The following is a 27,898-nucleotide window of genomic DNA, read 5'->3' as shown; positions in this document are numbered from 1 at the left end:
AGTCCACAGGCCGACGCTCTATCCACTGAGCCAAACCAGTTTCGGCTGATTTTCTTTTTTATTTTATTTGGTAGTTTTTATTTTTGTTTTTGAACTTTTATTGAATTTATTGGGGTAGTTAACAAAATGATACAGGTTTCAGGTGCCCAGTTCCACTACACATCATCTGTGCACGGCCCCTCCCCCAGCACTCCCCACGCTGTTTTCCATGTCCATGAGTTCTTTCTCTTTTTTTTTTTTTTTTTTCTCTCAATCCCTCCTTCCTCTCACTCAGCTCCCCGACCCGGACAGCTGTCAGCCTGTGCTCTAGCCATGAGTCTGTCTCTATTTTGCTTGTTCATTTACTTCATTAGATTCCATTAGGGTGAAGTCATATGGTATTTGTCTCTCTCTGACTGGCTTATTTCACTCAGCATAATACTCTCGGGTCTGTCTGTGCTCCGCAGTCTTTGAGGGTTTTTAAAGTGTGGCTTTAGTTGGGGTACAGAATACAGATAGCAAACTGTGACTTCTCAGGCCTGCGTTTTGGTGAAGTTTGACAAATATGTACAGTTGCATCATCACGATCAGGACAGATGTTCATCTCCCCAAAGGGCTTCCCCCTCCTCTTCCCCTTCCCCCACTCCAAGCGCTTGGCAACCACTACACTTCCGTCCTTTCCGTTTTCTTCAAGAGCGCAAATGCAGTCATACTGTGTACTGCAAGTGTGTCAAACTCAGAGCTACCACGGGCCAAATAAGCAAGGTGTAAGTGTCTGTGGGCCGCAAAAAAAAAAAAGCTTCACTTTTTAAAAAAAAATATATATTTTATTGATTTTTTTACAGAGAGGAAGGGAGAGGGATAGAGAGTTAGAAACATCGATGAGAGAGAAACATCGATCAGCTGCCTCCTGCACACCCCCCACTGGGGATGTGCCTCAACCAAGGTACATGCCCTTGACCGGAGTCGAACCTGGGACCCTTCAGTCCCCAGGCCGACGCTCTTTCTAGCCATTGAGCCAAAGCAGTCAGGGCCAAAAGCTTCACTTTTCATAGACACGTAGGTTTATTTCGGTAGACATGCTGAATAGAAAGGACTGAAATAAATGAGTCATCGTTAACATAAAATAACATTTTATTAAAAATTAATCGTTTTTCTTGAACATTAACTTACCAGACATTGAAGAACTGCATGAATTAATAAGCGTGACGCAAATAAACCTATTTTTCTTGTTCTCCAAAAGCGAAATATTTCCTGTTGCGCAAACCAAACAAGTCAGTCCAAGACTAATGATGGCAATTGGCTGCTAAGATATTCCCTGGTAGTACTGATGGAGAGAAATGGTGCACCTGCATATAAGGCGCGTAAGGGAAATGAATGCAACACGATCATAGTCATCAGTCATTAGCGAACATTGTAGTTCGTTATTAGTAACTAGAGGCCCGGTGCACGGGATTTGTGCATGGGTAGGGTTCCTAGGCCTTGCCAGCTGCCAGCCAGGGCCTTCCTTCATTCCGTGCCACCTCCTCCTTGGTGGTCAGCGCACATCGTAGTGAGCGATCAAACTCCCGGTCTTCCAGTCGAACTCCTGAGGGGACGCTTTGCATATCAGCCTTTTATATATGTCGATTATGTACAACAGAATATTGTAAAAATTAAGTTTTGAAATTTTTATTAAAACGTTTCTTACATGCCGAAACCGGTTTGGCTCAGTGGATAGAGCGTCGGCCTGCGGACTGAAAGGTCCCAGGTTCGATTCTGGTCAGGGGCATGTACCTGGGTTGCGGGCATATCCCCAGTAGGAGATGTGCAGGAGGCAAGCTGATCGATGTTTCTCTCTCATCGATGTTTCTAACTCTCTATCTCTCTCCCTTCCTCTCTGTAAAAAATCAATAACGTATATTTAAAAAAAACAACAACAAAACGTTTCTTACATGCGGCCCACGGGCCTCGAGTTTGACATGCTTGGTGTAGTGTTTGATGTCTGGCTTCTTTCATTGCTCTTAAGATGCATCCTTATTGCATCTATCAATACATTCCTTTTTATTGCTGAGTAGCGGTATCTTACGTGCATACCATCTCTGTTCCTGCATTTACCAGTGGCTAGGAAGCTGGGCTTTTCTAGGCTTTAGCTGTTGAGTAAGTAGTTTACATACATGCCTTTGTGTGAACATGTTTTTATGGCTCTTGTGTAAATACCTAGAAATCAGATTGCTAGATGGTGCGATAAGTGCATACTTAATTTCACAAGAAACTGCCAAACAGGTTTTCAAAGTGTACCATTTCGCTATCCCACCAGCAGTATGTGTTTCAGTTTCTCTACCTCCTCGCCAACATTTTAGATATCAATCTTTATTTAAAAATTTAGCCATTTTACCTGGCCAGCATGGCTCAGTGGTTGAATGTTGACCTATGAACCAGGAGGTCACGGTTTGATTCCTAGTCTGGGCACATGCCCAGGTTGTGGGCTCCATCCCCAGTGGGGGATGTGCAGGAGGCAGCCGATCAATGATGCTCTCTCATCATTGATGTTTCTATCTCTCTCCCCATCTCCCTTCCTCTGAAATAAAAACATATATATTTAAAAAAAGATTTAGCCTTAACCGGTTGGGCTCAGTGGATAGAGCATCGGCCTGTGGACTGAAAGGTCCCAGGTTCGATTCCGGTCAAGGACATGTACCTTGGTTGTGGGCACATCCCCAGTGGGAGATGTGCAGGAGGCAGCTGATCGATGTTTCTTTCTCATCAATGTTTCTAACTCTCTATCTCTCTCCCTTCCTCTCTGTAAAAAATCAATAAAATATATTTTTTTTAAAAAAAAGAAGCAACAGTGAATGCATAAGTAAGTAGAACAACGAATTGATGTTTCTCTCCTTTTTTCTCTCTCTCTCAAATCAATTAAAAAATGCAAAATGGAGCCACAATGAGGCGTAACTACATACCTAGGAAAATGGCTAAAATTTCAGCCCTGGCCAGTGTGGCTCGGTTGGTTAGAGAGTCCACCCATAAACCAGACGGTGGCAGCTTGGTTTCCAGTCAGGGTGCAGGTTCAATCCCCGGCTGGGCCACGTCTGGGAGGCAGCCAATCTGTGTTTCTCTATCTCTTTCTCTTACATATAACCCAGCCATGATTCCTAGGTATTTACCTCAATAAATTTAATTTCTAGTTTTTTAAAAAAATATTTTAGAGAGAGGAAGGGAGGGGAGAGGTGAAACATTGATGTGAGTTTGAAACATCGATTGGCTGCCTCCTGCACGCCCCCTAACAGGAATGAAGCCAACAACCCGGGCATGTATCCCGACCGGGAATTGAACCAGCAACCTTTCAGTGCACAGACGGGTGACGCCCAACCAACTAAGACACATGGGCCTGGGCAGATTTTTGGTTTTGGGGTTTTTGTAGAGAAAGAGAAATATCACTTTGTTGTTGCACTTATTTATTTTTTTGGGGGGGGGGTGGTGAGGCTATTAAAGTTTATTTCCATTGTGATAATAATTTAGAATTATAACACTACGCTTTAAGGTTGAGCACACTTTTTTCCAATTAAACATTTATTCTTAATTATACTAGTAGTTTACACACAGATTATATTAGTTTCAGCTCTACGACATAGTGATTCAGCATTTATATACCTTACAAAGTGATCACTGCAATAAATCTAGTAACCATCTGTCACCATACATAGGTATTACAATAATATTATGACCTCGTGGCTAGGCGGACAAGGATATTCTAAATTTCTAAAAACTTCTGTTCCCTATACTGTACATCACATCCCTGTGACTTATTTTATAACTGGAAATTTGTATTTCTTTTTTTTATTATTAAATCTTTATTGTTCAGATTATTACAATTGTTTCTCTTTTTCCCCCCCATAACTCCCCTCCACCCGGTTCCTACCCCACCCTCCACCCTCACCCCCCCCCCCCCCGCACTGTCCTCATCCATAGGTGTATGATTTTTGTCCAGTCTCTTCCCGCATCCCCCACACCCCTTTCCCCCCCCCGAAGAATAGTCAGTCCACTCCCTTTCTATGCCCCTGATTCTATTATAATCACCAGTTCATCAGACTATTTATTCACTTGATTTTTAGATTCACTTGTTGATAGATGTGTATTTGTTGTTCATAATTTGTATCTGTACCTTTTTCTTCTTCCTCCTTTTCTTAAAGGGTACCTTTCAGCATTTCATATAATACTGGTTTGGTGGTGATGAACTCCTTTAGCTTTTTCTTATCTGTGAAGCTCTTCATCTGACCTTCTATTCTGAATGATAGCTTTGCTGGATAAAGTAATCTTGGTTGTAGGTTCTTGCTATTCATCACTTTGAATATTTCTTGCCACCCCCTTCTGGCCTGCATAGTTTCTGTTGAGAAATCAGCTGACAGTCGTATGGGTACTCTCTTGTAGGTAACTGACTGTCTTTCTCTTGCTGCTTTTAAGATTCTCTCTTTGTCTTTTGCTCTTGGCATTTTAATTATGATGTGTCTTGGTGTGGTCCTCTTTGGGTTCCTTTTGTTTGGGGTTCTCTGTGCTTCCTGGACTTGTAAGTCTATTTCTTTCACCAGGTAGGGGAAGTTTTCTGTCATCATTTCTTCAAATAGGTTTTCAATATCTTGCTCTCTCTCTTCTTCTGGCACCCCCATAATTTGGATGTTGGTGCGCTTGAAGTTGTCCCAGAGGCTCCTTACACTATCTTCATATTTTTGGATTCTTTTTTCTTTTTGTTTTTCCAGTTGGGTGTTTTTTGCTTCTTCGTATTTCAGATCTTAGACTTGATTCTTGCGATCCTCTAGTCTGCTGTTGGATCTTTGTATAATATTCTTTATTTCAGTCAGTGTATGCTTAATTTCTAGTTGGTCCTTTTTCATATCCTTGAGGGTCTCACTAGATTTATGGAGGGTCTCACTAAATTTATCGGCGGTTTCTAGAAAATTCTTGAAAGACCTTATAACCGTGGTTTTGAACTCTATATCCAGTAGTTTGCTTTCCTCCATTTCTGTCATTTGTGATCTGTTTCTTTGTCTCCGCATTTTGGCTGCTTCCCTGTGTTGATAGAGTGGCTTTCTGTGCTAGGTGTCCTATAGGGCCCAGTGGCTCAGCCTCCCCAGTTACCTAAGGTGGACACTCTTGGTGCACCCCTTTGTGGGCTGTGTGCACAGTCTTGTAGTTAAGCCTTGATTGTTGTTGGTATCACTGGGAGGAATTGACCTCCAGGCCAATTGGCTAATCAGCTGTGTCTATGGTGGGAGAACTTCTGTGCTGGAGACACCCTTATGGGGCAAGACTTGCTTCAGTGGGGCTTTGGTGCTCTCTGAGTCTGCCCCCTGAGTGTGTCCCTTATGGATCTGAGGAGTTGTAATCTGGATGGTCCCACTCTGACCACTGGGTACACTGGCTCTTGGATCTCTAAGGAGGTGCTAATTTAGCCTCTGCGTGAGGCTACCCAGCAGGAGTTATGGAGAGATTCCTCTTCTCTTTGGGGGGTTTGGAGGTGCCCAGATGAGGCCCAGCTGTGAAGCAATGCAAGCTGCTGTGGGGCCTTGGGGCCTTCTTTTGAATGTTCTGGGTCTCTCTGACCCAGCTGCAATTAGTTAGGTAATTTTATATTGTAAATGGCCAGGTCATTCATACGCAAAAGCCTCTGTGCACAGCTGTGGTGGGGCGGGGTCTCAGGGAATCAACAGGGCTGAGCAACAGCTATGGCTGGTCCTCAGCCCAGCCCTAAGAGGCCCCGCGTCTCAGTGTCCTGGTAATCGCTGCAAGCACCTCTGAGAGAAAGCCGCCCTCAAGCTCCGACCGATGCCAGACAGTCCAGTTTCTCCCCGTATGAGCCTGGGTCCCCAGAGACTCGCCCGGAACTGGAGTTCAGAGCAGTCAGGAGCTTGAGACTCCCTCCCGATTGAAAAAGACAACCACGTCCACAGCTGCCAGCCCTTTCCTCGGGCGCCCGCCTCCGTACCTCTGCACTGTACTTCCGCACCTCCCCTGAGTCTCCGTGTGCTTTTCTCTTTCCTTCTAGTTGTAGAATTTCCACTCAGCCAGCCTTCCTGTGGTTCTGGATGGTGTCCGCTTTGTCTTTTAGTTGTATTTTGAAGTGGTTGTGCGAGGCAGCAATTTTAGGTGTTTACACCTATGCCGCCATCTTGGCTTCTCCTTGTTGCACTTATTGATGCATTCATTGGGTGATTACTTGTATGTGTCCTGACTGGGGATTGAACCCGAAACCTTGACCTATCGGGATGATGCTCTAACCACTGAGCAACCCAGCAAGGGCTCATTTCTAGATTTTTAGAGAAAGTGAAAGCATATATCCGCACCATGACTTACACACAAATGTTCATAGCAGCAGCATTCGTAGTAGCCCAAAACTCCAAACAACCCAGATATCCCTCAGTAGGTTGGTAGATAAACAAAATATGATACATCCTTTCAACGGACTCCTACTTGGCAATCAGAGGAAATGAACATGCCACAGCATGAATGAACCTCCAAGTGACTATGCTGAGTGAGGAAGTCAGATTAAAAAAGAGCCCTAGCCGGTTTGGCTCAGTAGATAGAGCGTCGGCCTGTGGACTGAAAGGTCCTGGGTTCAGTTCTCGTCAAGGGCACATGCCTGGGTTGTGGGCTCGATCCCCAGTAGGGGGCTTGCAGGAGGCAGCCAGTCAATGAGTTTCTCTCATCATTGATGTTTCCATCTCTCTCTCCCTCTCCCTTCCTCTCCGAAATCAATAAAAATATATATTTTTTAAAAAGTGTAGCTGGCCGGTATGGCTCAGTGGTTGAGCATTGACCTATGAACCAGGAGGTTAAGGTTACATTCCGGTCAGGGCACATGCCAGGTTGCAGGCTTGATCCCCAGTGTGGGGCATGCAGGACTCAGCCGATCAGTGATTCTCTGTCATCATTGATCTTTCTATCTCTCTTTCCCTCTCCTTTTCTCTCTGAAATCAAAAAAGTATATTAAAAAAAAAAAAAGATACTTTAACCCTAGCCGGTTTGGCTCGCTGGATAGAGCATTGGCCTGCGGACTGAATGGCCCCAGGTTCGATTCCAGTCAAGGGCACATGCCTGGGTTGCGGGCTCCATCCCCAGTAGAGGGCGTGCAGGAGGCAGCCGATCAGTGATTCTCTCTCATCATTGATGTTTCTCTCTCTCTCTCCCTCTTCCTCTCTGAAATCAATAAAATATATTGAAAGAAAAAAAAAGTATAGAGCCCTGGCCCGTGTTTCTAAATGGTTAGAGCATCAGCCCACACACCAAAGGGTTGAGGGATCGATTCTTAGTCAAGGGCATGTGCCTGAGTTGCAGGTTTGACCCCCAGTCCAGTCAAGGTGTGTGTAGAAGGCAACCAATTGATGTGTCTCTTACATCGGTGTTTCTCTCTCTCTACCTCACCCCCCTTCCACACTCTCTAAAAATCAGTGGACAAAATATCCTTGGGTGAGGATTAACAAAACAAAAAAAGAGAGTAGATTGTAATTCCATATCTAGAAAATACGAATTCATCTATAGTGAGAGAAAGCAGGTCAGTGGTTGTCTGAGGACAGAGAGTAGGGATTGGAGAGAAGAAACACAAGGAAATTTGGGGGGTGAAGTTCATGATCTTTTCTTTTAATCTTCACCTGAGGATATGTTTTGTTTTGTTTTTTATTTAAAAATATATTTTATTGATTTTTTACAGCGAGGAAGGGAGAGGGATAGAGAGTTAGAAACATCAATGAGAGATATCGATCAGCTGCCTCCTGCACACCCCCTACTGGGGATGTGCCAGAAACCAAGGTACATGCCCTTGACTGGAATCGAACCTGGGACCCTTCAGTCTGCAGGCTGACGCTCTATCCACTGAGCCACACCAGTTAGGGCCTGAGGATATGTTTATTGACTTTAGAGACAGGGAGAGAGAAACATCAGTCTCACACAAGGTGACCGGGGATTGAACCAGCAACCTAGGTATGTGCCCCAAAGCGGGGATTAATCCAGAAACCTTTTGGTGTAGGGGTGAACCAACTTAGCCACCCAGCCAGGGCGAAGTCCATGATCGTGATTGGGGTGATGGTTTCATGGGTGTATGTTTATGTTGAAACTTATCAGAACCCTGGCCATGTGACTCCGTTGATTTGAGCATTGTCCCCTATACCGAAAAGGTTGTGGGTTCAATCCCCGGTTAGGGCACTTATGGGAAGTAACTGATCAATGTTTCTCTCTCTCTCCCTTCTTCTCTCTAAAAACCAATAAAAATATATCTTCAGGTGTGGATTAAAAATAAAATCAAATTGTATCCTTTAAAATGTGTGCAGGTTAATGAATATCAATTATGAAGGGTTTTTTTTTAATGTACAAACACCCACACAGACAAACCCATGGTCCAAGTTCTTTTTTTTTTTTTTTTTAATTAAATCTTTATTGTTCAGATTATTACATTTGTTCCTTTTTTTTCCCCCCCCCCATAACTCCCCTCCTCCCAGTTCCCGCCCCACCCTCCGCCCTCACTCCCCACCCACTGTCCTCATCCATAGGTGCACGATTTTTGTCCAGTCTCTTCCCACATCTCCCACACCCCTTTCCCCCCCAGGAATAGTCAGTCCATTCCCTTTCTATGTCCCTGATTCTATTATAATCAACAGTTCATTCTGATCATCAGATTATTTATTCACTTGATTCTTAGATTCACTTGTTGATAGATGCATATTTGTTGTTCATAATTTGTATCTTTACCTTTTTCTTCCTCTTCCTCTTCTTAAAGGATACCTTTCAGCATTTCATATAATCCTGGTTTGGTGGTGATGAACTCCTTTAGCTTTTCCTTATCTGTGAAGCTCTTTATCTGACCTTCCGTTCTGAATGATAGCTTTGCTGGATAAAGTAATCTTGGTTGTAGGTTCTTGGTATTCATCACTTTGAATATTTCTTGCCACTCCCTTCTGGCCTGCAAAGTTTCTGTTGAGAAATCAGCTGACAGTCGTATGGGTATTCCCTTGTAGGTAACTGAGTTTCTTTCTCTTGCTGTTTTTAAGATTCTCTCTTTATCTTTTGCTCTTGGCATTTTAATTATGATGTGTCTTGGTGTGGTCCTCTTTGGATTCCTTTTGTTTGGGGTTCTCCGCGCTTCTTGGACCTGTAAGTCCATTTCTTTCACCAGGTGGGGGACGTTTTCTGTCATTATTTCTTCAAATAGGTTTTCAATATCTTGCTCTCTCTCATCTTCTGGCACCCCTATAATTCTGATGTTGGTACGCTTGAAGCTGTCCCAGAGGCTCCTTACACTATCCTCGCATTTTTGGATTCTTTTTTCATTTTGCTTTTCCGGTTGGATGTTTTTTGCTTCCTCGCATTTCAAATCATTGACTTGATTCTTGCGCTCCTCTGGTCTGCTGTCGGGCGTCTGTATAATATTCGTTATTTCAGTCCGTGTGTGCTTAATTTCTAGTTGGTTCCCCAATATAAGATCGAGGGTCTTATTAGTTTTCGTGTAGATCTCATTAAGTTTATCGGCAGCTTCTAAACAGTTCTTGAGAGACCTTAAAAGTGTGGTTCTGAACTCTATTTCTTCCATTGACAATTTTGTCCTGTTTCTTTGTCTCCGCATTTTGTTATGCTTCCTTGGTGCACCCCCTAGTGGTCTTTGTTCGCAGTCTTATAGTTAAATCTTGATTGTTGTAGCTAATTCCAGGGAGGGTTTGACCTCCAGGCCAAGTGGCTATGAGAATCAGCTGTGTCAGCAGTGAGAGAACTTCTGTCCTCTAGGGAGGTGCTAATCTAGCCTTTGCCTGAGGCTATCCGGCAAATGCCTCTGTGCAGGGCTTGGGCGGGGCGGGTCGCACAGGATCAACAGGGTGGGCCGGAGAGAGCAGTTATGGCGGCTCTCAGTCCTGTCCCCAGGGGCTCTGCCTCTCTGAGTCCCAGCACCCGCTGCAAAGCTCGGAGAGAAAGCTGCACTCGCTCTGACCGAAGCCAGACAGTCCCGCTTCTCCCGTTTGAGTCTGGGTCCCTAAAGACTCACCCGGATCTGGTGCTCAGAGTCTGCGACTCCCTCCCGATTGAAAACAACAACCGCACCCTCTGCCGCCAGCCCGCTCCTCGCACTCCGCACCTCAGAATTTGACTTCAGCACTGCGCCTCCTCTGAGTGTCCGTATGCGTTTCTCTTTCCTCCTAGTTGTAGGACTTCCACTCAGCCAGCGTTCCTGTGGTTCTGGGTGATGTCCCTTCCGTTTTTTGGTTTCACTTTTGAAGTAGTTGTTCAAAGCAGCAAACTCCGGCGTTAACCTATGCCGCCATCTTGGTTCTCCTCCCTCATTCCATGGTCCAAGTTCTGATCCCTCTACACACATTAGCTCATTTCTTTTCTTTTAAAAATTTTTTTTTTTTCAATAACTAACAGCTGCTTGTTAGTCTTTGCCAGGCAGCTGTTAAAGGGTGGGTGGAAGGACACCCGTGACCCTAACTGGGAAAACTCAAATTAAGCCTTTATGTACAAGCAAATTTAGAGCTCTTTTAAGTGTCCAAAGCTATTAATTAGTTTAATTGACACATTAAACTAATTTTGAATTAACATATTTGAATAACCAAGAACTAAAATGTTCACATTTTTCTAGTACAAAAAAATTAAATTTGCTTTAGTTATTAAAGAGCTCTGTCAATGTACCCAAACTATATACTTCAGACATTCACAAAAATGTGAGCAGAAGGCTTATCAAAAGACATTTAATACAATTAGGTTTCAACAACCCTTGGTGGTCCAATTCTACACAGAAGCTCATTTCATTTTAACAACAAGTCTCTGAGGTCGGTTCTATTACCATCCTCATTTGAAAGGTGGGAAACTAAGGCCCAGAGAGGTGAAGCAACTCACTTGAGGTCACACAGCTGATGAGTGGTGGAGCTGGGACTTGAACCCAGGCCATCTGGCTCTGAACCATCACTTGGTTCTATTATTGTTGGAGTTGTTATGAAGCAGCAGAGATGGGGGTGTGAGGAGGGAAGGAAGGGGCAGGTGATGGAGGTGGCCTGGGAGGTAGTCAGGTACCCCCGCCCGCCTTTGACCTCCCACCTGTCCCTGCAGGTAGCTGAGCTGAGAGGCCCCGTGCTCCGCCTCCGGGAGCCGCTGGGGGTCCTGGCTATTGTGTGCCCGGACAAGTGGCCCCTGCTTGCCTTTGTGTCCCTGCTGGCCCCTGCCTTGGCCCATGGCAACACCGTGGTTTTGGTGCCCAGCGAGACCTGTCCCATCCCCGCCTTGGAGGTCTGCCAGGTACAGTCGCCTGCCTGCTGCTGCTCCCAGCAGCCCCTGGGGCTCCAGACAGATGAAGGGCACCCCAAGGCCTACAGGAGTTCCGTTCCCACCCTCACCCCTTGGTAACCATGGTAACCCCTGTCCAGGAATCCAAGCCTTCACTCCTCTAGATCCAGGGACCATGTTCTTCAGACCACAAGCCTTCACCAGTCGTGCCCTGGCCCAGTCCTTCTGGGAGCCCCATGCCATTCCCCCAGGCGTTCACCCCCTGCCCCCATGGCCTCCGGGGTCTCAGACCCTTCCCTCCCAACCCCGGTGGCCACTCTCTCCCTCCCCTAGGATATGGCCACCTTGTTGCCAGCCGGCCTGGTGAACGTGGTGACAGGAGATCGGGACCATCTGACCCGCTGCCTGGCTTTGCACCAGGACGTCCAGGCCCTGTGGTACTTCGGATCTGCCCAGGTACCCTTTGTTTTACATCTCCTGGGAACATGGCTCCGCCCCCTTAAAACTCCTGTTGCTAAGGGGAAGAAACACCTTGGCAACCAGGCTCTGCGGGCTTTCCCCTTCAGAGCCCTGGTTGCTAAGGAAGAGGATTGCTTAGCAACAAGGGCCTGAGATCTTGCCCTGCCCAAAGACCTAATCTTACTGGACAGCCCCTTTCTAAAGACCATATCCTAGCAACAGAGTGCGAGCCATGGCCCACCCTCTTTAAACCTTGTCAACAGAAACCTCAGGCCCCATTTGAACGTGGGCTGCTGACGGGGAGGAAGTTCCCCAGCCACAAAGGTCAGCCCCGTTTCCCCAGCATCCGCAAGGCTTGCTTGCCAGGAGCTGAGCTTATAGCAACAGGGCGTAGGTCAAGCCTCCTGCCCCCCCCCCCAGTAGTATCGTGCTGCCAAGGAAGCAGCTGCTTATCAAACAAGCCGGAGGACATGCTGATCCCCCGTCTCTGTGCCAGGGCTCCCAGTTTGTGGAATGGGCCTCGGCAGGAAACCTGAAGCCCGTGTGGGTGGACAGGGGCTGCCCCCGGGCCTGGGATCAGGAGGCCGAAGGAGCAGGCCCAGAGCTAGAGCTTCGGGCAGCACGGACCAAGGCCCTGTGGCTGCCCATGGGCGACTGACACCTGAGCCCACTCCGTCTTGGACGAAGAAGAGTTGGACCACCAACAGGCTCCAGATGCCCGGACCTTCCCACTTCCTTTGATGTCCGTGCCCTCAAATAAATTCTGACCAACCGTGGCTGTGCTTCTGAGGGAGAGAGCGGGCAGTAGCTCTGGGTCTGTTGGGGTTACTTTCGTTCGGTGACTCAGCAGCCTGGTGATCGGGCTCCGGTACAACGTAGTGTTTGTGAAACAGATAAAGGGGCCCCTGAGAAGCCCGGGACAGGCCCGCGGGGGCTCTTGTTCCTCCTGGTCTTGTCCATCAAGCAGAGTAGCTCTGGGGAATAGAGAGCCCAGGTGAGCGCTTGCGCCGATTCCCTTGGTGTAAATGCTCCCACCAACCTCCAGGTGATGGAACAACCGGCTGACAGGAGTCCTGAATTTTACCAGCGCCCATGAGCAGCTCGAGCATACCGCTGTTTTGGAATTCTTTTTGATGCAAAGGACCCACTCACACTAGCTCAGGATGAGAGGGAATTTTCTGGAAGGCCACAGAGACATCTTAGGGAAGACACACACCCGAGGCCCCAGGTCCTGGGAACCTGAATGCAGGTGCTTTTGTGAGCCACCTGATCTCTCAGGACTTGTATCTGCCTATCTGCTTTGTTCAAAACTTTAAAAAAAAAAATACATATATATGTTTTTAAATATATTTTATTGATTTTTTACAGAGAGGAAGGGAGAGAGATAGTTAGAAACATCGATGAGAGAGAAACATCAATCAGCTGCCTCCTGCACACTCCCTACTGGGGATGTGCCTGCAGCCAAGGTACATGCCCTTGGCTGGAATCGAACCTGGGCCCCTTGAGTCCGCAGGCCGACGCTCTATCCACTGAGCCGAACCAGCTAGGGCTTGTTCAGATCTTTGTAGCCATGTGACTTTAGGAAAGCTTTGTGCCCGCTCTGAGCCTGGTTCCTTATCTGTAAAAAGGGCTAATAGTTACAATCTGTTGGGTTGACTCTGTGATGAGTACACAGGGTGTGTGTAATGAGTGCTAGCTCTTAGTTAGGGGTTGATCTTGCCGTGGAGCAAATGAGAAAGGACACCTGTCAGTCTGTCACGAGGGCCGCGCCAAGGAGATGACAGGAGAGACCCAGGAATGCGAGCACTGGAGGAAAGTCCCTGGAAGGCTCCAGTTCCCATCTGTGGCGTGACAACTCCCTCCCAGATTCCATGGGCTGCCTCAGTGTCCTTCCTGTTAACTCTGATGCTTTAATCAGCCAAAGCCAAGTGCAGCAGGTCGATATATACCACCAGACCACCAGCGATACTCAGCACCACAGCCTGGGTCAGCTGTCCACTTCTGGGCCCATCATATCCAGCCCAGGGCCTGAACCATAGAGGGTCCGTAAGCAGAGGACAGGTAGGCTCAGCTCTGGTTGAAAGACACAGATAAAAGCTAAGGTGTCATGTACTATAATAACAGATGAAGCCCGGCCTGTGTGGCTCAGTGGTTGAGCGTTGACCTATGAACCAGGAGGTCACAGTTTGATTCCTCCTCAGGGCACGTGCTCATGTTGCCAGTTTGGTCCCCAGTTGGGGGCGTGCAGGAGGCAGCTGATCAATGATTCTCATCATTGGTGTGTCTCCCTTCCTCTCTGAAATCAATAAAAATATTTTCAAAAAATTAATAAAAACAGACGAAGCTCAGGGCACTCTGGGGGCCCAGAGAAGGCACCCTACCCAGCCTAAGTGTTTGTGTGTGAGAGAGAGAGAGAAGCGGGGGGAGGCGGAAGGTGTCAGGCACTTCCCAAGGAGGGGCCATATTCATTGAGGTGTTTTTTTCCAGCTTTATTGAGGTATGATGGGCAGATAAAATAGCATATATTTCAGTTGTACAACATGATTTTTTAAGGTATGCAAAATGATTTATTATACATATATTATGAAGTGGTTGCCACAGTCAGGTTACTAACACACCTGCCTTTGTGTGTGAGCTGTTCAAGTGTGTTTCAACAATACAGAGTATCATTAACTGTAGCCACCACGCTGTGCGTTGCATCTCAGAGCTCACTGGTCTTCAAAACGGAAGTGTGTATCCTTTAACCAACATCTCCCCATTGCCCCCACCCCTGCAACCCCTGGCAAACACCTTCCTACTCTTCGGTTTTATGAGTTTCGCTTCTTTAGATTCTGCGTATGAGATCAAACAATATTGTCTTTCTCCGGTTCATTCACCTAGCAGAGCGCCCTCCAGGTTCATCCATGTCCTTGCAAATGGCAGTGTTTTCTTTTCATGGCTGAATAGTATTCCGTTTTTTTAAATATATATTTTTTATTGATTTCAGAGAGGAAGGGAGAGAGAAACATCAATGATGAGAGAGAAGAATTGATTGGCTGCCTCCGGCACGCCCCCCCTGGGGATCAAGACCACAATCTGGGCATGTGCCCTGACCAGGAATTGAGCCTTGACCTCCTGGTTCATAGGTCAACACTCAACCAATGAGCCACGCCAACCGGGCTAGTATTCCATTATTTATTTTTATACATATATTTCACATCTTCTTTTGTTCCATTAGCAATCATCACACCTCAGATAAACCTCTGGCTGCGATACTGCCACTGTGGGAAGCTTATATTTCCCGTCTTTATACATTCATTCCCCATGGACACTTAGGCTGTCTCCACGTCTCTTGTGAATAATGCTGCCAATGAACATGGGAGCACAGGCATCCCTAAGAAACTAATTTCCTTTCCTTTGGATATGTACCCCAGAGTGGAATCAATGGGTCATGTGGCAGTTCTATTTTTAATTTCTTGAGGAACCGCCATATTGTTTTCCATAGTGGCTGCACCAGCTTGCATTCCCACCATCATGCACGAGGTTCCCTTTCTCCCCATCCTCACCAACACGTACCTCTCGTTCTTTTTTTAAAAATATATATTTTATTGATTTTTTACAGAGAGGAAGGGAGAGGGCTAGAGAGTTAGAAACATCCATTAGCTGCCTCCTGCACACCTCCCACTGGGGATGTGCCCTCAACCAAGCTACATGCCCTTGACTGGAATTGATCCTGGGACCCTTGAGTCTGCAGGCCGACGCTCTATCCACTGAGCCAAACCGGTTAGGGCTTTAGTTCTTTGGATAGTGGCCGTTCTGACAGGTGCAAGGTGACTCATTGTGGTTGGACCCGCATTTCCCTGATGTCTAGTGATTGCCTTGAGCCTGGAAGTACAATGAAGATCTGATTAGGCCAGAAAAGTGGCCGAGGGGCATTTGAGATCTTGCTTCTTAGCAATTGTCATCCGTTTAGGCTCAAATAAGTTCTTATAAAATTTAAAAAAACACACGCCCTGGCCGGTTCAGTTGGTTGAGCGTTGTCCCAACGAAAGGGTTGCCAGTTTGATTCCCAGTCAAGGCACATACCCAGGTTTTGGGTTCAATCCCTGGTTGGGGTGCATGCGAGGCAACCGATCTATGTTTCTCACATCAGTGTTTCTCTCCTCCCTTGCTCTCTCTCTCTCTCTCGAATCAATAAAAAACATTTTTTTAAAAAATAAAGGAAACCACAATTAAAAAAAAAAAAAACCTTGCCCTGGCTGGGCAGCTCAGTTGGTTAGAGCATTGTCCCATATGCTAAGATTCTGGCTTTGATTCCTGGTCAGGGCACATATAAGAATCAACCAATGAATGTATAAATCTCTCCTCTCTCTCAAATCAATTAATTAAGCCCGGCTGGCACGGTTCAGTGGTCGAGCGTCCACTTATGAACCGGGAAGTCAAGGTTCCATTCCCAGTCAGGGCACATGCCAGGGTTGCAGGCTCGATCCCCAGTGTGGGGCAAGCGGGAAGCATCCGATCAATGATTCTCCTTTATCATTGATGTTTCTATCTCTCCCTTTCTGAACTCAATAAAAATATTTTTAAATGAATTTTAAAGAAATTTAAATATATATCTTTTTATTGATTTCAGAGAGGGAGATAGAAACATCAATGATGAGTGAGAATCATTGATCAGCTGCCTCCTGCATGCCCCTTACTGGGGACCGAGCCTGCAACCCGGGCATGTGCCCTTGACCAGAATTGAACCTGGGACCCTTCAGTCTGCAGACCAATGCTCTATCCAGTGAGCGGCTAGGGCAAAACATTTCTTTTTTTTTTAATTCTAAAGGGAATGTGGCAGAGAGCATCCCAGGCCAATGGGACAGCAGGTGCAAAGGCCCACAGGTGGACAATAGCTTTGGGGGCACTGTTGTGGGTTGAATAGTGATCCCCAAAAAGATACATCCACATCCTCACCCCTGGAACCTATGCGTGTGATCTTATTTGGAAAAACAGTCTTTGCAGATAAGATCATTCTGGGCTATCAGGTGAGCCCTAAATCTAATGACAACTGTCCATACAGGAGACAGAAGAGGACAAAGCCACGTCAAGGCGGGGGCAGAGGTGGAACTCGGTGTCTAGCACCCTCCTCTCCCCCACAACCGCATCCCTTCCCAGGTGGGAGGTGGGAGGTTGGCAAGTTAGGCTGATACTCGGTCTCAGAGCCCCAACCTTCTCATCATGTGATTGGTCTCTGGGGACTGATCAGCCTCCCATCTCAAGTCATCTCATTGGTGTGAAGTCTTGGGTGGGGGGTGGGGCTCATGAATAATAAAGACTCCTATCACTTATCAGGGAAATTCCTGAGGGTTTATATGTTGGCTCCCGGGGAACAGACCAGATGCCTTCTCTTTTTTTTTTATTTTACTTTTTTTTTTAATTATTATTTTTTTAAATATATTTTATTGATTTTTCACAGAGAGGAAGGGAGAGGGATAGAGAGCCAGAAATATCGATGAGAGAGAAACATCGATCAGCTGCCTCCCGCACATCTCCCACCGGGGATGTGCCCGCAACCCAGGTACATGCCCTTGACCAGAATCGAACCCGGGACCTTTCAGTCCGCAGGCCGACGCTCTATCCACTGAGCCAAACCGGTCTCGGCTATTTTACTTATTTTTTAAATATATTTTGATTTTTCACAGAGAGGAAGGGAGAGGGATAGAGAGTTAGAAACATCCATGAGAGAGAAACATCAATCAGCTGCCTCCTGCACACCCCCTACTGGGGATGTGCCCGCAACCAAGGTACAGGCCCTTGACCAGAATTGAACTCAGGACCCTTCAGTCCGCAGGTCGACACTCTATCTACTGAGCCAAACCGGTTAGGGCTTATTTATTTATTTTAGAGAGAAAGGGAGGGAACGAGAGAAACATCAATTAGTTGTTCCACTTACCGATGCATTCATTGGTTGATTCTGGTATATGCCCTGACCGGGGATCGAACCTGCAACCTTGTTATATTGGGACGATGCTCTCCAGCTACCAGGCCAGGGCCAGGATCTGAAACTGGACAATGAATGGGCCTGGGCTGCCTGTCACTACTTGAGCCAGTTAAGCAGAGACAGGGTTGAATCATGTGGAGATTAGCAGGTCATTCATGAAAATCTGCTCTACACACCCCCACCGCCCCGTAAGCCAGCTGCTTATATTGGGTAGAAGGACAAAGATTGCACGGGGAAGTAGGAATTACAGGTCTGGGGAGGTAGGCAAGGTATAATGGCTACAGGTTACAGGTGACGTGGGCCGGGGATTGGAAAGGGTGGGTACCTCCAGGTGGTTACCATCCAGGACTCCATTGTTTCGGCAACATGGTTGTTAATCTTTCCATGATGATCGGCAGTTCCTGAATAAGGAAATGGACCGCATTCTGAAGTTAACTACCAGGCGTATGTGGGGGAGTGGGGGGGGGGGGGGGTGGGCGCTGGTGGTGTTACAACTCCCAGCCAGGTCACAATATGCTTTCTTTAATCAGAACAATCACAGTTAACATAGCATGATTTTTCTTATAACTGTAGCTAGTCCCCACTATTCTATTTCTGCCCCTAACAGATCCCTTGGTTCTTGTGCTTTTATTTAACAAATATTGATTGAGCACCTGCTCTGATTCAAACAGACCTACCCACCATGGTCCTGGGGCTGACGTCCCAATGGGGGCAAAGAAGATGAGTGCAGGGTGTGTCCGGTGACATGTGACAAGGGAAAGGGCAAAGCAGGCTTACAACGTGGGACATGCGGTGGGGAAGGCTCTGCCTGCGTGTGTGAGCAAAGGCCTGAGTGAGGTGGGGCACGAGCCATGTGGGTATCTGGGGGGAGGGTATTCAGGCTGAGGGATCTGCCAGTGCAAAGGCCCTGGGGCAGGAGTGTGCTTGTCCTGGGCATAGGGAGGAGGCCAAGGCCGAGGGGGAATCGGGCTGGGTCTTGCAGGCCTGTGTGGGCCACAGTGAGGACCTGGTCTTTCCATCTGAGGGGCAGGAAGCAGCTCTGGTACATATGGGGAACAGAGGCGGGGAGCGGGGAGCGGCTGGGCAGGTGCAGTGAGGGCCAAGGCCAGGAGGGAAGGCCGCACTGGTGTTCAGGGGGGAGATGGTAGCAGACCCCGGCTGATGGCAGCTGGGGTGCTGAGGAGTGACTGCAGGGACTCCGCAGGCATTTTGACAGCCGACACATTTGCTGGGACTGGCCTGTGGGCAGTGAAAGGCCAAGGTCACATGACTCGGGGCGGGGGCGTCCAAGGAGAAAATGAAGAGCTCGGAGTGACCTCCTCGGCCTGCGTGCATTGGTTCTGCTTGGACCGGGTTCCAGCCCCAGCTCCTCATCCCGGCTTCCCTACCTGTGAGAACTGACCCACCGCAGCCTTCCCGGCCAGGCGCCCTCCGGGGCTGCCGCCAGGTGGCGCCGCTGGCCTCAGGCAGATCCACCCCAGCGCACTGTCCCCCTCCAAAATTTTCTTTCACTTTCGCTCTCTGGCTGTCACCGGCCTGGCCCCTTCCACATGCAGCTGGGAATGACTTGGTGCCGGAGGAGAAAGGGGCTCTGGGTCCCCGAGGGGCGGCGCCCCGGCTGGGGCTGAGGGAGGAGGAGTGGGGGTCGGGTTCCTGGGGAGGGTTCCGGATCGTCTGTCGGGGTTCTTAGAAAGGGGAGACGCGGAGTTTTCACCGTAACTGGGGCGCATGCAGGAAACCCGTGGGAGAAGGAGGCGGAAACTTGGCCACATCAAGGGGCAGGGGAGGGGCAGGGAGGTGAAGGGGCGGGTGAGGAAAGGGCTGGGGTGTGTCAGCCCCAAACCTGCTCTTCTGTCCTTTCCAAGATCTGGCCACAGGAATGAGGGGCCTCCGGCGGAGATGATAGTGTTGGCACCAGCCTGGAGCCAAACTGTGCGTATACCTGGGCAAGGTGGGGGACAGGCAGTGTCATGATGGGCAGATAGGTGAGGAGATGCAGAGAGGTGGAGGGAGATGGGCAGGGGTGGAGGGAGATGGGCAGGGGTGGAGGGAGATGAGCAGGGGTGGAGGAGATGGGCAGGGGTGGAGGAGATGGGCAGGGGTGGAGGAGATGGGTAGGGGTGGAGAGATGGGCAGGGGTGGAGGTGATGGGCAGGGGTGGAGGAGATGGGTAGGGGCGGAGGAGATGGGCAGGGGTGGAGGGAGATGGACAGGGGTGGAGGTGATGGGTGGGGTGGAGAGATGGGCAGGGGTGGAGGGAGATGGGCAGGGGTGGAGGAGATGGGCAGGGGTGGAGGGAGATGGGCAGGGGTGGAGGAGATGGGTAGGGGTGGAGGTGATGGGCAGGGGTGGAGGGAAATGGGCAGGGGTGGAGGAGATGGGCAGAGGTGGAGGGAGATGGGCAGGGGTGGAGGAGATGGGCAGGGGTGGAGGGAGATGGGAAGGGGTGGGGGAAATGGACAGGGGTGGAGGAGATGGGCAGGGGTGGAGGGAAATGGGCAGGGGTGGAGGAGATGGGTAGGGGTAGAGGAGATGGGCAGGGGTGGGGGAAATGGGCAGGGGTGGAGGAGATGGGCAGGGGTGGAGGAGATGGGCAGGGGTGGAGGTGATGGGCAGGAGTGGAGGAGATGGGCAGGGGTGGAGGGAAATGGGCAGGGGTGGAGGAGATGGGTAGGGGTAGAGGAGATGGGCAGGGGTGGGGGAAATGGGCAGGGGTGGAGGAGATGGGCAGGGGTGGAGGAGATGGGCAGGGGTGGAGGTGATGGGCAGGGGTGGAGGAGATGGGCAGGGGTGGAGGGAAATGGGCAGGGGTGGAGGAGATGGGCAGGGGTGGAGGTGATGGGCAGGGGTGGAGGAGATGGGCAGGGGTGAGGGAAATGGGCAGGGGTGGAGGAGATGGGCAGGGGTGAGGGAAATAGGCAGGGGTGGAGGGAGATGGGCAGGGGTGGAGGGAAATGGGCAGGGGTGGAGGAGATGGGCAGGGGTGGAGGTGATGGGCAGGGGTGGAGGAGATGGGCAGGGGTGAGGGAGATGGGCAGGGGTGGAGAGAGATGGGCAGGGGTGGAGGGAAATGGGCAGGGGTGGAGGAGATGGGCAGGGGTGGGGGAAATGGGCAGGGGTAGAGGAGATGGGCAGGGGTGGGGGAAATGGGCAGGGGTGGAGGAGATGGGCAGGGGTGGGGGAAATGGACAGAAGTGGGGAAATGAGCCGTCGGGGAGAGGGGCAGGCGTGGGGGAAGACACGGAGGGAGGTGGGTAAAATGGGCAGAGGGGCCCAGGAGAAAGGAGAAGTGGGAGAGATGAGCAGATAAGGGCAGCGGGGTGGGCAGAGCAGAGAGACCTGTCGCTGGGCCAAGTTGGGGGCCAAGGAGACTAAACGCTGGACGGTATCGGACAGAAGCAGAGGGTCAGAGGTGGGCAGACCTGAGGCAGGTGGAGGAGGGCCCGGAACCGAGTGGCCTGAGCGGGGAGAGGAGGAAGGGGAAGAGGCTGGGGAGGGGGGAGGGGTGCGGAGCCAACGGGGCCCCCTCCCCGCAGACCTCCCTGCTGCTGCTGCTGCTGCTGCTGCGCCCCGGCCTCGGCGGGACCCCCGACTGCTCCTTCCGCCACAGCCCCATCTCCTCCACCTTCGCGGACACCATCCGCAAGCTGGTGAGCGCCCTCGCCGCCCCTGCTGCAGTCGCTGAGCGCAGTCCCCCGTCCCGGCCGCGGTCTTGGCGGCGCCCTGTGCCCCTCTCCCAGGCCCCTCTCCATCCTGCCGCCCAGCTGAACCCGTTTTCTCCCGCAGTCAGACTACCTGCTCCAAGATTACCCGGTCATGGTCGCCTCCAACCTGCAGGACGTGAGTCACCGAGGGGAGGGGCCGGATGGAGGTGGGAAAGCGACTCTGGATGCACCCTCGGGGGACGGGGCTGGTTCGCCATCCCGCAGACCCGGAGCCCAGGCGCCCAGCCCCTCCCCCTCAGACGCCTCCCCCCCGCCCACGGGCCCCAGAGCTTGGCTGTCTCCCCAGGACAAGCTCTGCGGGGCCTTCTGGCGCCTCGTGCTGGCCCAGCGCTGGATGGGACAGCTCAAGACCGTGGCGGGGGCCCAGATGGAAAAGCTGCTGGAGGCCGTCAACACCGAGATACACTTTGTCACCTTATGCGCCCTCCAGGTCAGCCCTGAACTTGGGGTGCGGGTGAGGGGGCGGGATGCCTTCCTAGGGAATGGGGAACGCAGCTCAGCCCGGCCTGACGGAGATTTCTTTGGTCCGGAGCAACTCAAGGCCGTGGAGCCCGTTGCCGGGGAACTGCATTCCTCTGAGCCCCCAGGATGGCGAGGGAGCTGGGCCAGGGCACGCGCCGAGTTCCCTTCTCAGGCCCCGCTGCAGGGCGGTGTAAGGGGTTCTCGCCCCTAGCAACCAGGAGGAGGGGATCTAAATGCCCTCTGGACTAGACCTCCCTGGGCCCTGTCGCTGGCGTTGCTAAGGATGCTTCCCCCTAGCAACCAGGGAGAGCAGGGGCCCAAACGCTCCCTCTGAGACCCAGGCCTCCCTGGGCCAGGTTGCTGGGGCTGCGGGCGTTGCTGGGCAGGGAAGGCGCGGGGCCTGAGGAGTTGCAGGGGCTGATTCGGTGGTGACGTCTCCCTCCCCTGCCCCCAGCCCCTCCCTAGCTGTCTTCGCTTCGTCCAGACCAACATCTCCCACCTCCTGCAGGACACCTCCGAGCAGCTGGTGGCCTTGAAGCCCTGGATCACCCGCTGGAATTTCTCGGGGTGCCTGGAGCTGCAGTGTCAGCCGGGTAAAGGCTCCCAGCCCTCCCAGCCCCTGCGCCCCCACCCTCGGAGCCCCGCCTCCCTCTGCGAGCCCCTCAGACCCCAGCTGCTCCCATGGGCTGCGAGACTTCGGGCATGTTCCCCCAAGCTCAGTCCCCTCTCTGGGCCTCAGTTTACCCATCCCAGAGAAGGGACGGCAATCCCTGCCTGTTCCTCCAAGGCAGCCCCATGCCATGGAAAGAGTGTGTGGAGAGCCGCCTGTTGAAGTGTATACTTTCCAGTAACCATTTTTTAAAAGTTAAAAAAAATAAAAGCCCTGGCCGGTTTGGCTCAGTGGGTGGAGCTATGGAGCGTCTGCCCACCGACCGGAGGGTCCCGGGTTCAACTCCAGACATGGGCATGTCCAGTGGGGCTTTGACGTACGAGTGTCCCGACTAATGAGTTTTTCGAGATACGAGCTGCTAAAATTCGGGTTACGAGCCAGCTTCAGTTACCCACCACTAGCTGGCGCAGTGAACGTCACAGTGAACGCCACATCAGCCCAGCATCACCTGTCTCACTCGTTCACTTTTTGATTTGACGTATGAGTAATTTGAGTTATGAGCTCCGTCACGGAACGAATTAAACTCGTAAGTCAAGGCCCCACTGTACCTTGTGTCTCTCTTACATTGATGTTTCTCCCTCCCGTCTCTCCCCCTCCCTTCCACTCTCTCTAAAAATCAGTGGAAAATATCCTTGGGTGAGGATTAACCACAACAAAGCCCTGGCCCCTGTGACTCAGTAGGTTGGGCGTCGCCTCACGCACTGAGAGGTCACAGATTTGATTCCCGGTCAGGGGTCAGGGCACATGCCCGGGTTGGGGTGCTGGATCCCCCATAATGGGTGTGCAGAGCAGCCGATCAATGTTTCTCCCTCATATAGATGTTTCTCTCTCTCTCTCTCCCTTCCTCTATAATCGACTTTTAAAAATATTTTTAAGTTAAAAAAAAGGTAAATTCATTCTTGTTCAGGATATTTATATTCTGCCACCTTATCATGGTTTTATTCAGTCTTTCCGTCCTTGTAAAGTTTGTCTACTAAATCTGACAAGTTCTGAGAGGGATATTTTGTTTGTTTGTTTGTTTGTTTTCTTTTTGAGAGGGATATTTTTTTAAATTCTCACTCTAGGTTGATTTTTCTCAATTCTTCCCCGGATTGCCAATCTTTCTCACACCTATTGAGCTTTTTTGTCATTTGTATTTACATTTATGACTACTGTATTCAATTGCTCAACCAGGTTTTTTTTCTTCTTTTTTTTTCCCCTTTTGCTTTTGGTAATCCTCACCCGAGGGTATTTTTCCATTGATTTTAGAGCGAGTGGAAGGGAGGGGGACGGATAGAAACAGATCGGCTGCCTCCCGCACGCCCTCTACTGGGGATCCAGCCCGCAGTCCAGGCATGTGCCCTGACCAGGGAAATTCTTTTTGTTGTCGTTTTTGTTGTTCATGTTCACCCGGGATACTTTTCCATTGATTTTTAGAGAGTGGAAGGGAGGGGGAGAGACACATCAACCAGTTGCCCGCCCCCCCCCCCCCAGGGCCAGGGATTGAGCCTGCAACCGAGGTACGTGCCCTTGACTGGAATCCAACCTGTGACCTGACCCTTCAGTCCACAGGCCAACGCTCTCTCCACTGAGTCAAACCTGCTAGGGTGCAAATTCATTGTTTTTATAAGGAAAAACTGTTACTTAATAGAATGCAACCTATGGCTTACAACACCTTTAAAGTCCGTTTTTATTGATTTTAGAGAGGAAGAAAGAGAGATAGAAACATCAATAGAGAGAAACATCAACATTGATGGGCTGTCTCCTGCACGCCCCCTACTGGGGATCAGCCTGCAACTCCAGGCATGCACCCTGACTGGAATCGAACTGGTGACCTGTTGGTGCATGGGTCAATGCTCAACCACTGAGCCATACCAGCCGGGCTGCAAATTATATATATATGTGTATTTTTAATCCTCACCTGAAGATATTTTTCATTGATTTTTTAGAAAGAGTGGAAGAGAGAGGGAAAGACAGAAAAAAACATCCATGTGAGAGAGACACATTGACTGGTTGCCTCCTGCACGAGCCCCGACCGGGGCCCAGGCCGGGGAGGAGCCTGCAACTAAGGTACGTGCCCTTGACCGGAATCGAACCCGGGACCCTTCAGTCCACAGGTTGATGCTCTACCCACTGAGCCAAACTGGCTAGGGCTATAAATGATATTTTTACTAGAGGCCCGATGCACAAAATTCGTGCAAGGGGCTGGTCCCTGGAAGCCCCTTGGCTCTGTGGCCCTGCCCACTGGTCGTTCTGGAAGGTCTTTCTGCCATCCAGTCTAATTAGCATATTAGCTCTTTATTCTATCGGATAATATTATTTAGTGAGCACTAAGTAGGAGGTTCTAGGAATAAATAGGACAGATAAGAGTCCTCGCACCACATGCAGCTCACAGACTATCGGGGAAAGAGGAAGAAACAAATCCACACAGAAGCGCCGGGAGCATTTGTTCTAAAACACGCGACCTTCCTGTGTGCCGGACACTGAGCCAAGCCCTTTCTCCTGCACTCGCTTAGTTTTTGTGGCAACCTTAGGCCGTAGGTGTAATGATGATCCCGTTTTACAGATCAGGAGGCAGGCACAGAGAGGCCAGCAGCCCCCCCGAGGTCACACAGCAGCACCAGGAAGGCCTGTGCCTGGCCTGACCCTTCTCCTTGGTCACTCCGGCTCCTCTCTCCCCTCAGACTCCTCCACTCTGCTGCCCTCAGCGAGCCCCCTGGCCTTGGCGGCCACAGCCCTGCCAGCCCCACAGGCTTCTTTGCTGCTCCTGCTGCTGCTGCCGGCGGCCCTTGCGCTGCTGGTCGCTGCCTGGTGCCTGGGCTGGCGAAGGAGGAGGCGGAGGCCCTGCCCTGGGGAGCAGGTGAGCCAGCAGGGTGGGCAGGGGGGCTGGGAGGGCGGGGGGGGGTGTCTGGAGGCCCTGTGGGGGCCAAGGTGGCCCCGCCTCCAGTCCCCAGGAGCACTGGCTCCTCTGGGTGAGTCTTCCGACTGAGGACCCTGGACTTGTGTGCGTGGAGGGCTGGGAGCAGCGGAGCGTGGGTCAGGTTGGATGCAGGAAGCCCCTGCCGGGGCCATAAGGGGACAGACTGGAGAGAGAGACTGGAGGCCAAGGGGGCTGGGGAGGGTCCAGCGAGAGAGGACAAGGGCCGAGCCAGGCTGGGACCAGGGGGATGGAGAAAAGGCAGGGGCAGAGTCAGGGATCGGGCTGCACACAGACAGGCTTGGGGGTGGCACAGGCACCTGGTGGGTCTGGCCCAGCGACTGGTGGACAGTGGGGCCTGGGGAAAGTGGGAGCTCCGGGAGACAGTGAGCTCAGCGGGAATCTGGCAGAAATTTGGATGCAGGAATCTACACGGAGAGCAGCTGCCTGGAGCGTAGGGAGGGGGCCCCCTTCACAAAGCCCTGCCGCTGTGAAAACGCTGAAAAAGCTCGGGGTGTCCCGGTGGCTTTGGCTAGCCTGGGCAGGTGTGGGTGGGGTTTGAAAAATGCCACAGGAAAATCCAGGCCCCCGGTGCCTGGCAAGGAAGCTGAGGCTTCCTGCCCAGAGCAGCAGCGAGCTCTGGAAGGGTGTGACGGAGCCACGAACCTGCGAACGGGTGTGGGGCAAGAGGTCGGCGGGTCAGGACAGAGGAAAGAGGGAGGCTCCCGCGGGTTCCGGACAGGCCCAGGGGGATCCGACTAGAAACATGTGTCTGTCATCACGGGCACACACAGTGCCTCGGTGACGTGGGCCTCGTGCCGGGGTTTTCCACAAACTCACTCCCGTAATGGAGACGCTGGGGCGTCATCCCCGATTCGCAGAGGCTGAAGCGCAGGCACAGAGAGGTACAGCATCTGCCAGAAGTCACACAGCTCACGAGTGGCAGAGTCGGGATGTGACTCCGGCCCTTGTGCCTTTCACCCTTTCGCCTCAGTTTCCTTATCTGTACAAAACACCAAGAATAGTCCCCCCCCAGAGTCGTCCAGAGGTAAAGAGTGACACACGCAGAGCCCAATAGAAACAGAACACAAGCCACACAGGGTTTAACGCTTTCCAAAAGGCATATGGTTACTTTAAAAATTTCATTCCACCCTGTGTATCCAAAATGTGCTTTCAAGACGTCATCAACATTTTTTAAAAAAACGACTAATGGTATGTTTTACACCCTTTTTTCATACCGAGTCTTCCGGTGTGTGTGCGGGGAAATCCTTGATCCGGCCTTAGGTCTCATGAAAGGTGCAGCAGCAAAAGCAGATCCGCTTGCTCGCGCTGTTTGCAACGTACAGTTTCCCAACAACTGGATTCGAGGGTCAGTTCCTAAATGTAATGATGTTCATGTCAGCGCTGGCTTCGGAACGGTTCCTCGTTACCGTTTTCCGTGAAAAGTCACGCGCTTGGAGAAGTTTCGCGCCTGGTTTGCCCCTGCCCACCTGTTCTCACGCTCCCATTACCCACACTGTTGAGATCAAATGAGGTAACATGTGGAACTCAGGTGCGCTGACCGCGTGGGGCACCGGCGGTCCCGAGGGCGCAGGCGCGGAGCACCCCGCGGCGCGAGGCCCCAGCACGTGGGCGCGGGCCGGGCCGGAGCCCTCGGCGCTGAGGTCTGCGCCTGCGCCGTGCGCGCCGCCGCCCCCCCTCTCCGCGGCCGCGGGAGGCAGACGCGTCTACCCTCCCCTTTTACAGGGGACACCGAGGCCCAGCGCGAGGAGCCAGCCGCCCGAGGACACAGAGCCGGGACCCGGAGGACGTCAGCCAGAGAGCCGGCCCTGCCTCGGCGGCACGGCCCCCGCCACTGTGTCCCCGGGACGGAGGCCACGCCGGCTGCCGGCGCCGGCCCCCGCCCCGCCTGCCCCACTCTGTACAAAGCCCTCGTCCCCAGGAACTTGTACATAAATCATCCTTTTCTACCAGCTCTGCTCAGGCCTGTCTGTTGGTGGGTCGACTTGGGTTGGAGCTTTGGGCTTTCAGATGATGCGATTGTGCATCCAGGGCCTGTTTTCGGAGGCTTCCTGGGTGCCAGCCCAGCCCTCTCGGGGCTCCCGGTCCATGCGGGGAGACGTGGGGCACGGGCCGCCTCGGTACAGGGTGCTATGCGCTCTGATGGGGCAGCAGTGGGAACCCGAGGAGGCACCTGGCGCAGCCGGCGAGCCACCACATGCCCTGCAGGCTACTGTCGCTTGAGGGATTGACCGCGCTCCCCTACCGCGCCGGGCAGTTTGCGCGAGGGAGAGGCACAGTCCCTCAAAAACATGGCGGCCGAGGCGGGACGGCCCGCCCCGGGCCCGCCCCACGTGACCTCCCGCCCCGCACAATCATGGCCGCCGAGGTCCTTTGGGAACCATTCCCGGATTGGACGATCCGAAGACGGCCCGCCTTCTAATGGGACCTCAACACGCATGCGCACGGCCGTGGCCAATGAGACGCCAGAAAAGTGCTCGCGT

The 27,898-nt window shown here is 51.4% G+C and overlaps 2 protein-coding genes and 1 long non-coding RNA gene across 6 annotated transcripts in view; 2 read left to right on the top strand and 1 right to left on the bottom strand.

The window, feature by feature from the left end:
- The window catches only part of ALDH16A1 (aldehyde dehydrogenase 16 family member A1), a 24,455-nt gene extending 12,003 nt beyond the window's left edge, over positions 1-12,452 (top strand). Inside the window, exons 15-17 of the mRNA XM_059665304.1 lie at positions 11,044-11,229; positions 11,551-11,673; positions 12,173-12,452. Of these exons, the coding sequence (XP_059521287.1) occupies positions 11,044-11,229; positions 11,551-11,673; positions 12,173-12,334 (471 nt within the window). The 3' untranslated portion in view covers positions 12,335-12,452. The remainder of the gene's footprint in view (positions 1-11,043; positions 11,230-11,550; positions 11,674-12,172) is intronic.
- FLT3LG (fms related receptor tyrosine kinase 3 ligand) lies at positions 11,554-27,364 on the top strand. 4 transcript variants are annotated; one of them, XM_059665384.1, is made up of 8 exons: positions 11,554-11,673; positions 19,507-19,573; positions 21,178-21,291; positions 21,428-21,481; positions 21,653-21,796; positions 22,283-22,421; positions 25,162-25,337; positions 27,141-27,364. In XM_059665384.1, exons 2-8 carry the CDS (start codon positions 19,541-19,543, stop codon positions 27,348-27,350), a joined length of 870 nt encoding a protein of 289 aa, XP_059521367.1. In that variant the 5' UTR covers positions 11,554-11,673; positions 19,507-19,540; the 3' UTR covers positions 27,351-27,364. The 4 variants fall into 4 exon arrangements, with proteins under 4 accessions (XP_059521367.1, XP_059521368.1, XP_059521369.1 ...); XM_059665385.1 differs by lacking the exon at positions 11,554-11,673 and adding an exon at positions 18,785-19,031; XM_059665386.1 differs by lacking the exon at positions 11,554-11,673 and adding an exon at positions 19,081-19,211 and having other exon boundaries at positions 22,337-22,421.
- On the bottom strand, positions 26,523-27,898 carry LOC132216241 (uncharacterized). The gene is made up of 2 exons (XR_009448726.1): positions 27,589-27,898; positions 26,523-26,771 (listed from the first exon to the last, which is right to left on the bottom strand). It is a non-coding gene; the product is annotated as an uncharacterized LOC132216241 (long non-coding RNA).

This window comes from Myotis daubentonii, chromosome 15, assembly GCF_963259705.1.
Source record: "Myotis daubentonii chromosome 15, mMyoDau2.1, whole genome shotgun sequence".
Taxonomy (NCBI): Eukaryota; Metazoa; Chordata; class Mammalia; order Chiroptera; family Vespertilionidae; genus Myotis; species Myotis daubentonii.
Note: the sequence above shows the minus strand (reverse complement) of the source record. Positions and strands in the feature narration are given on the sequence as shown.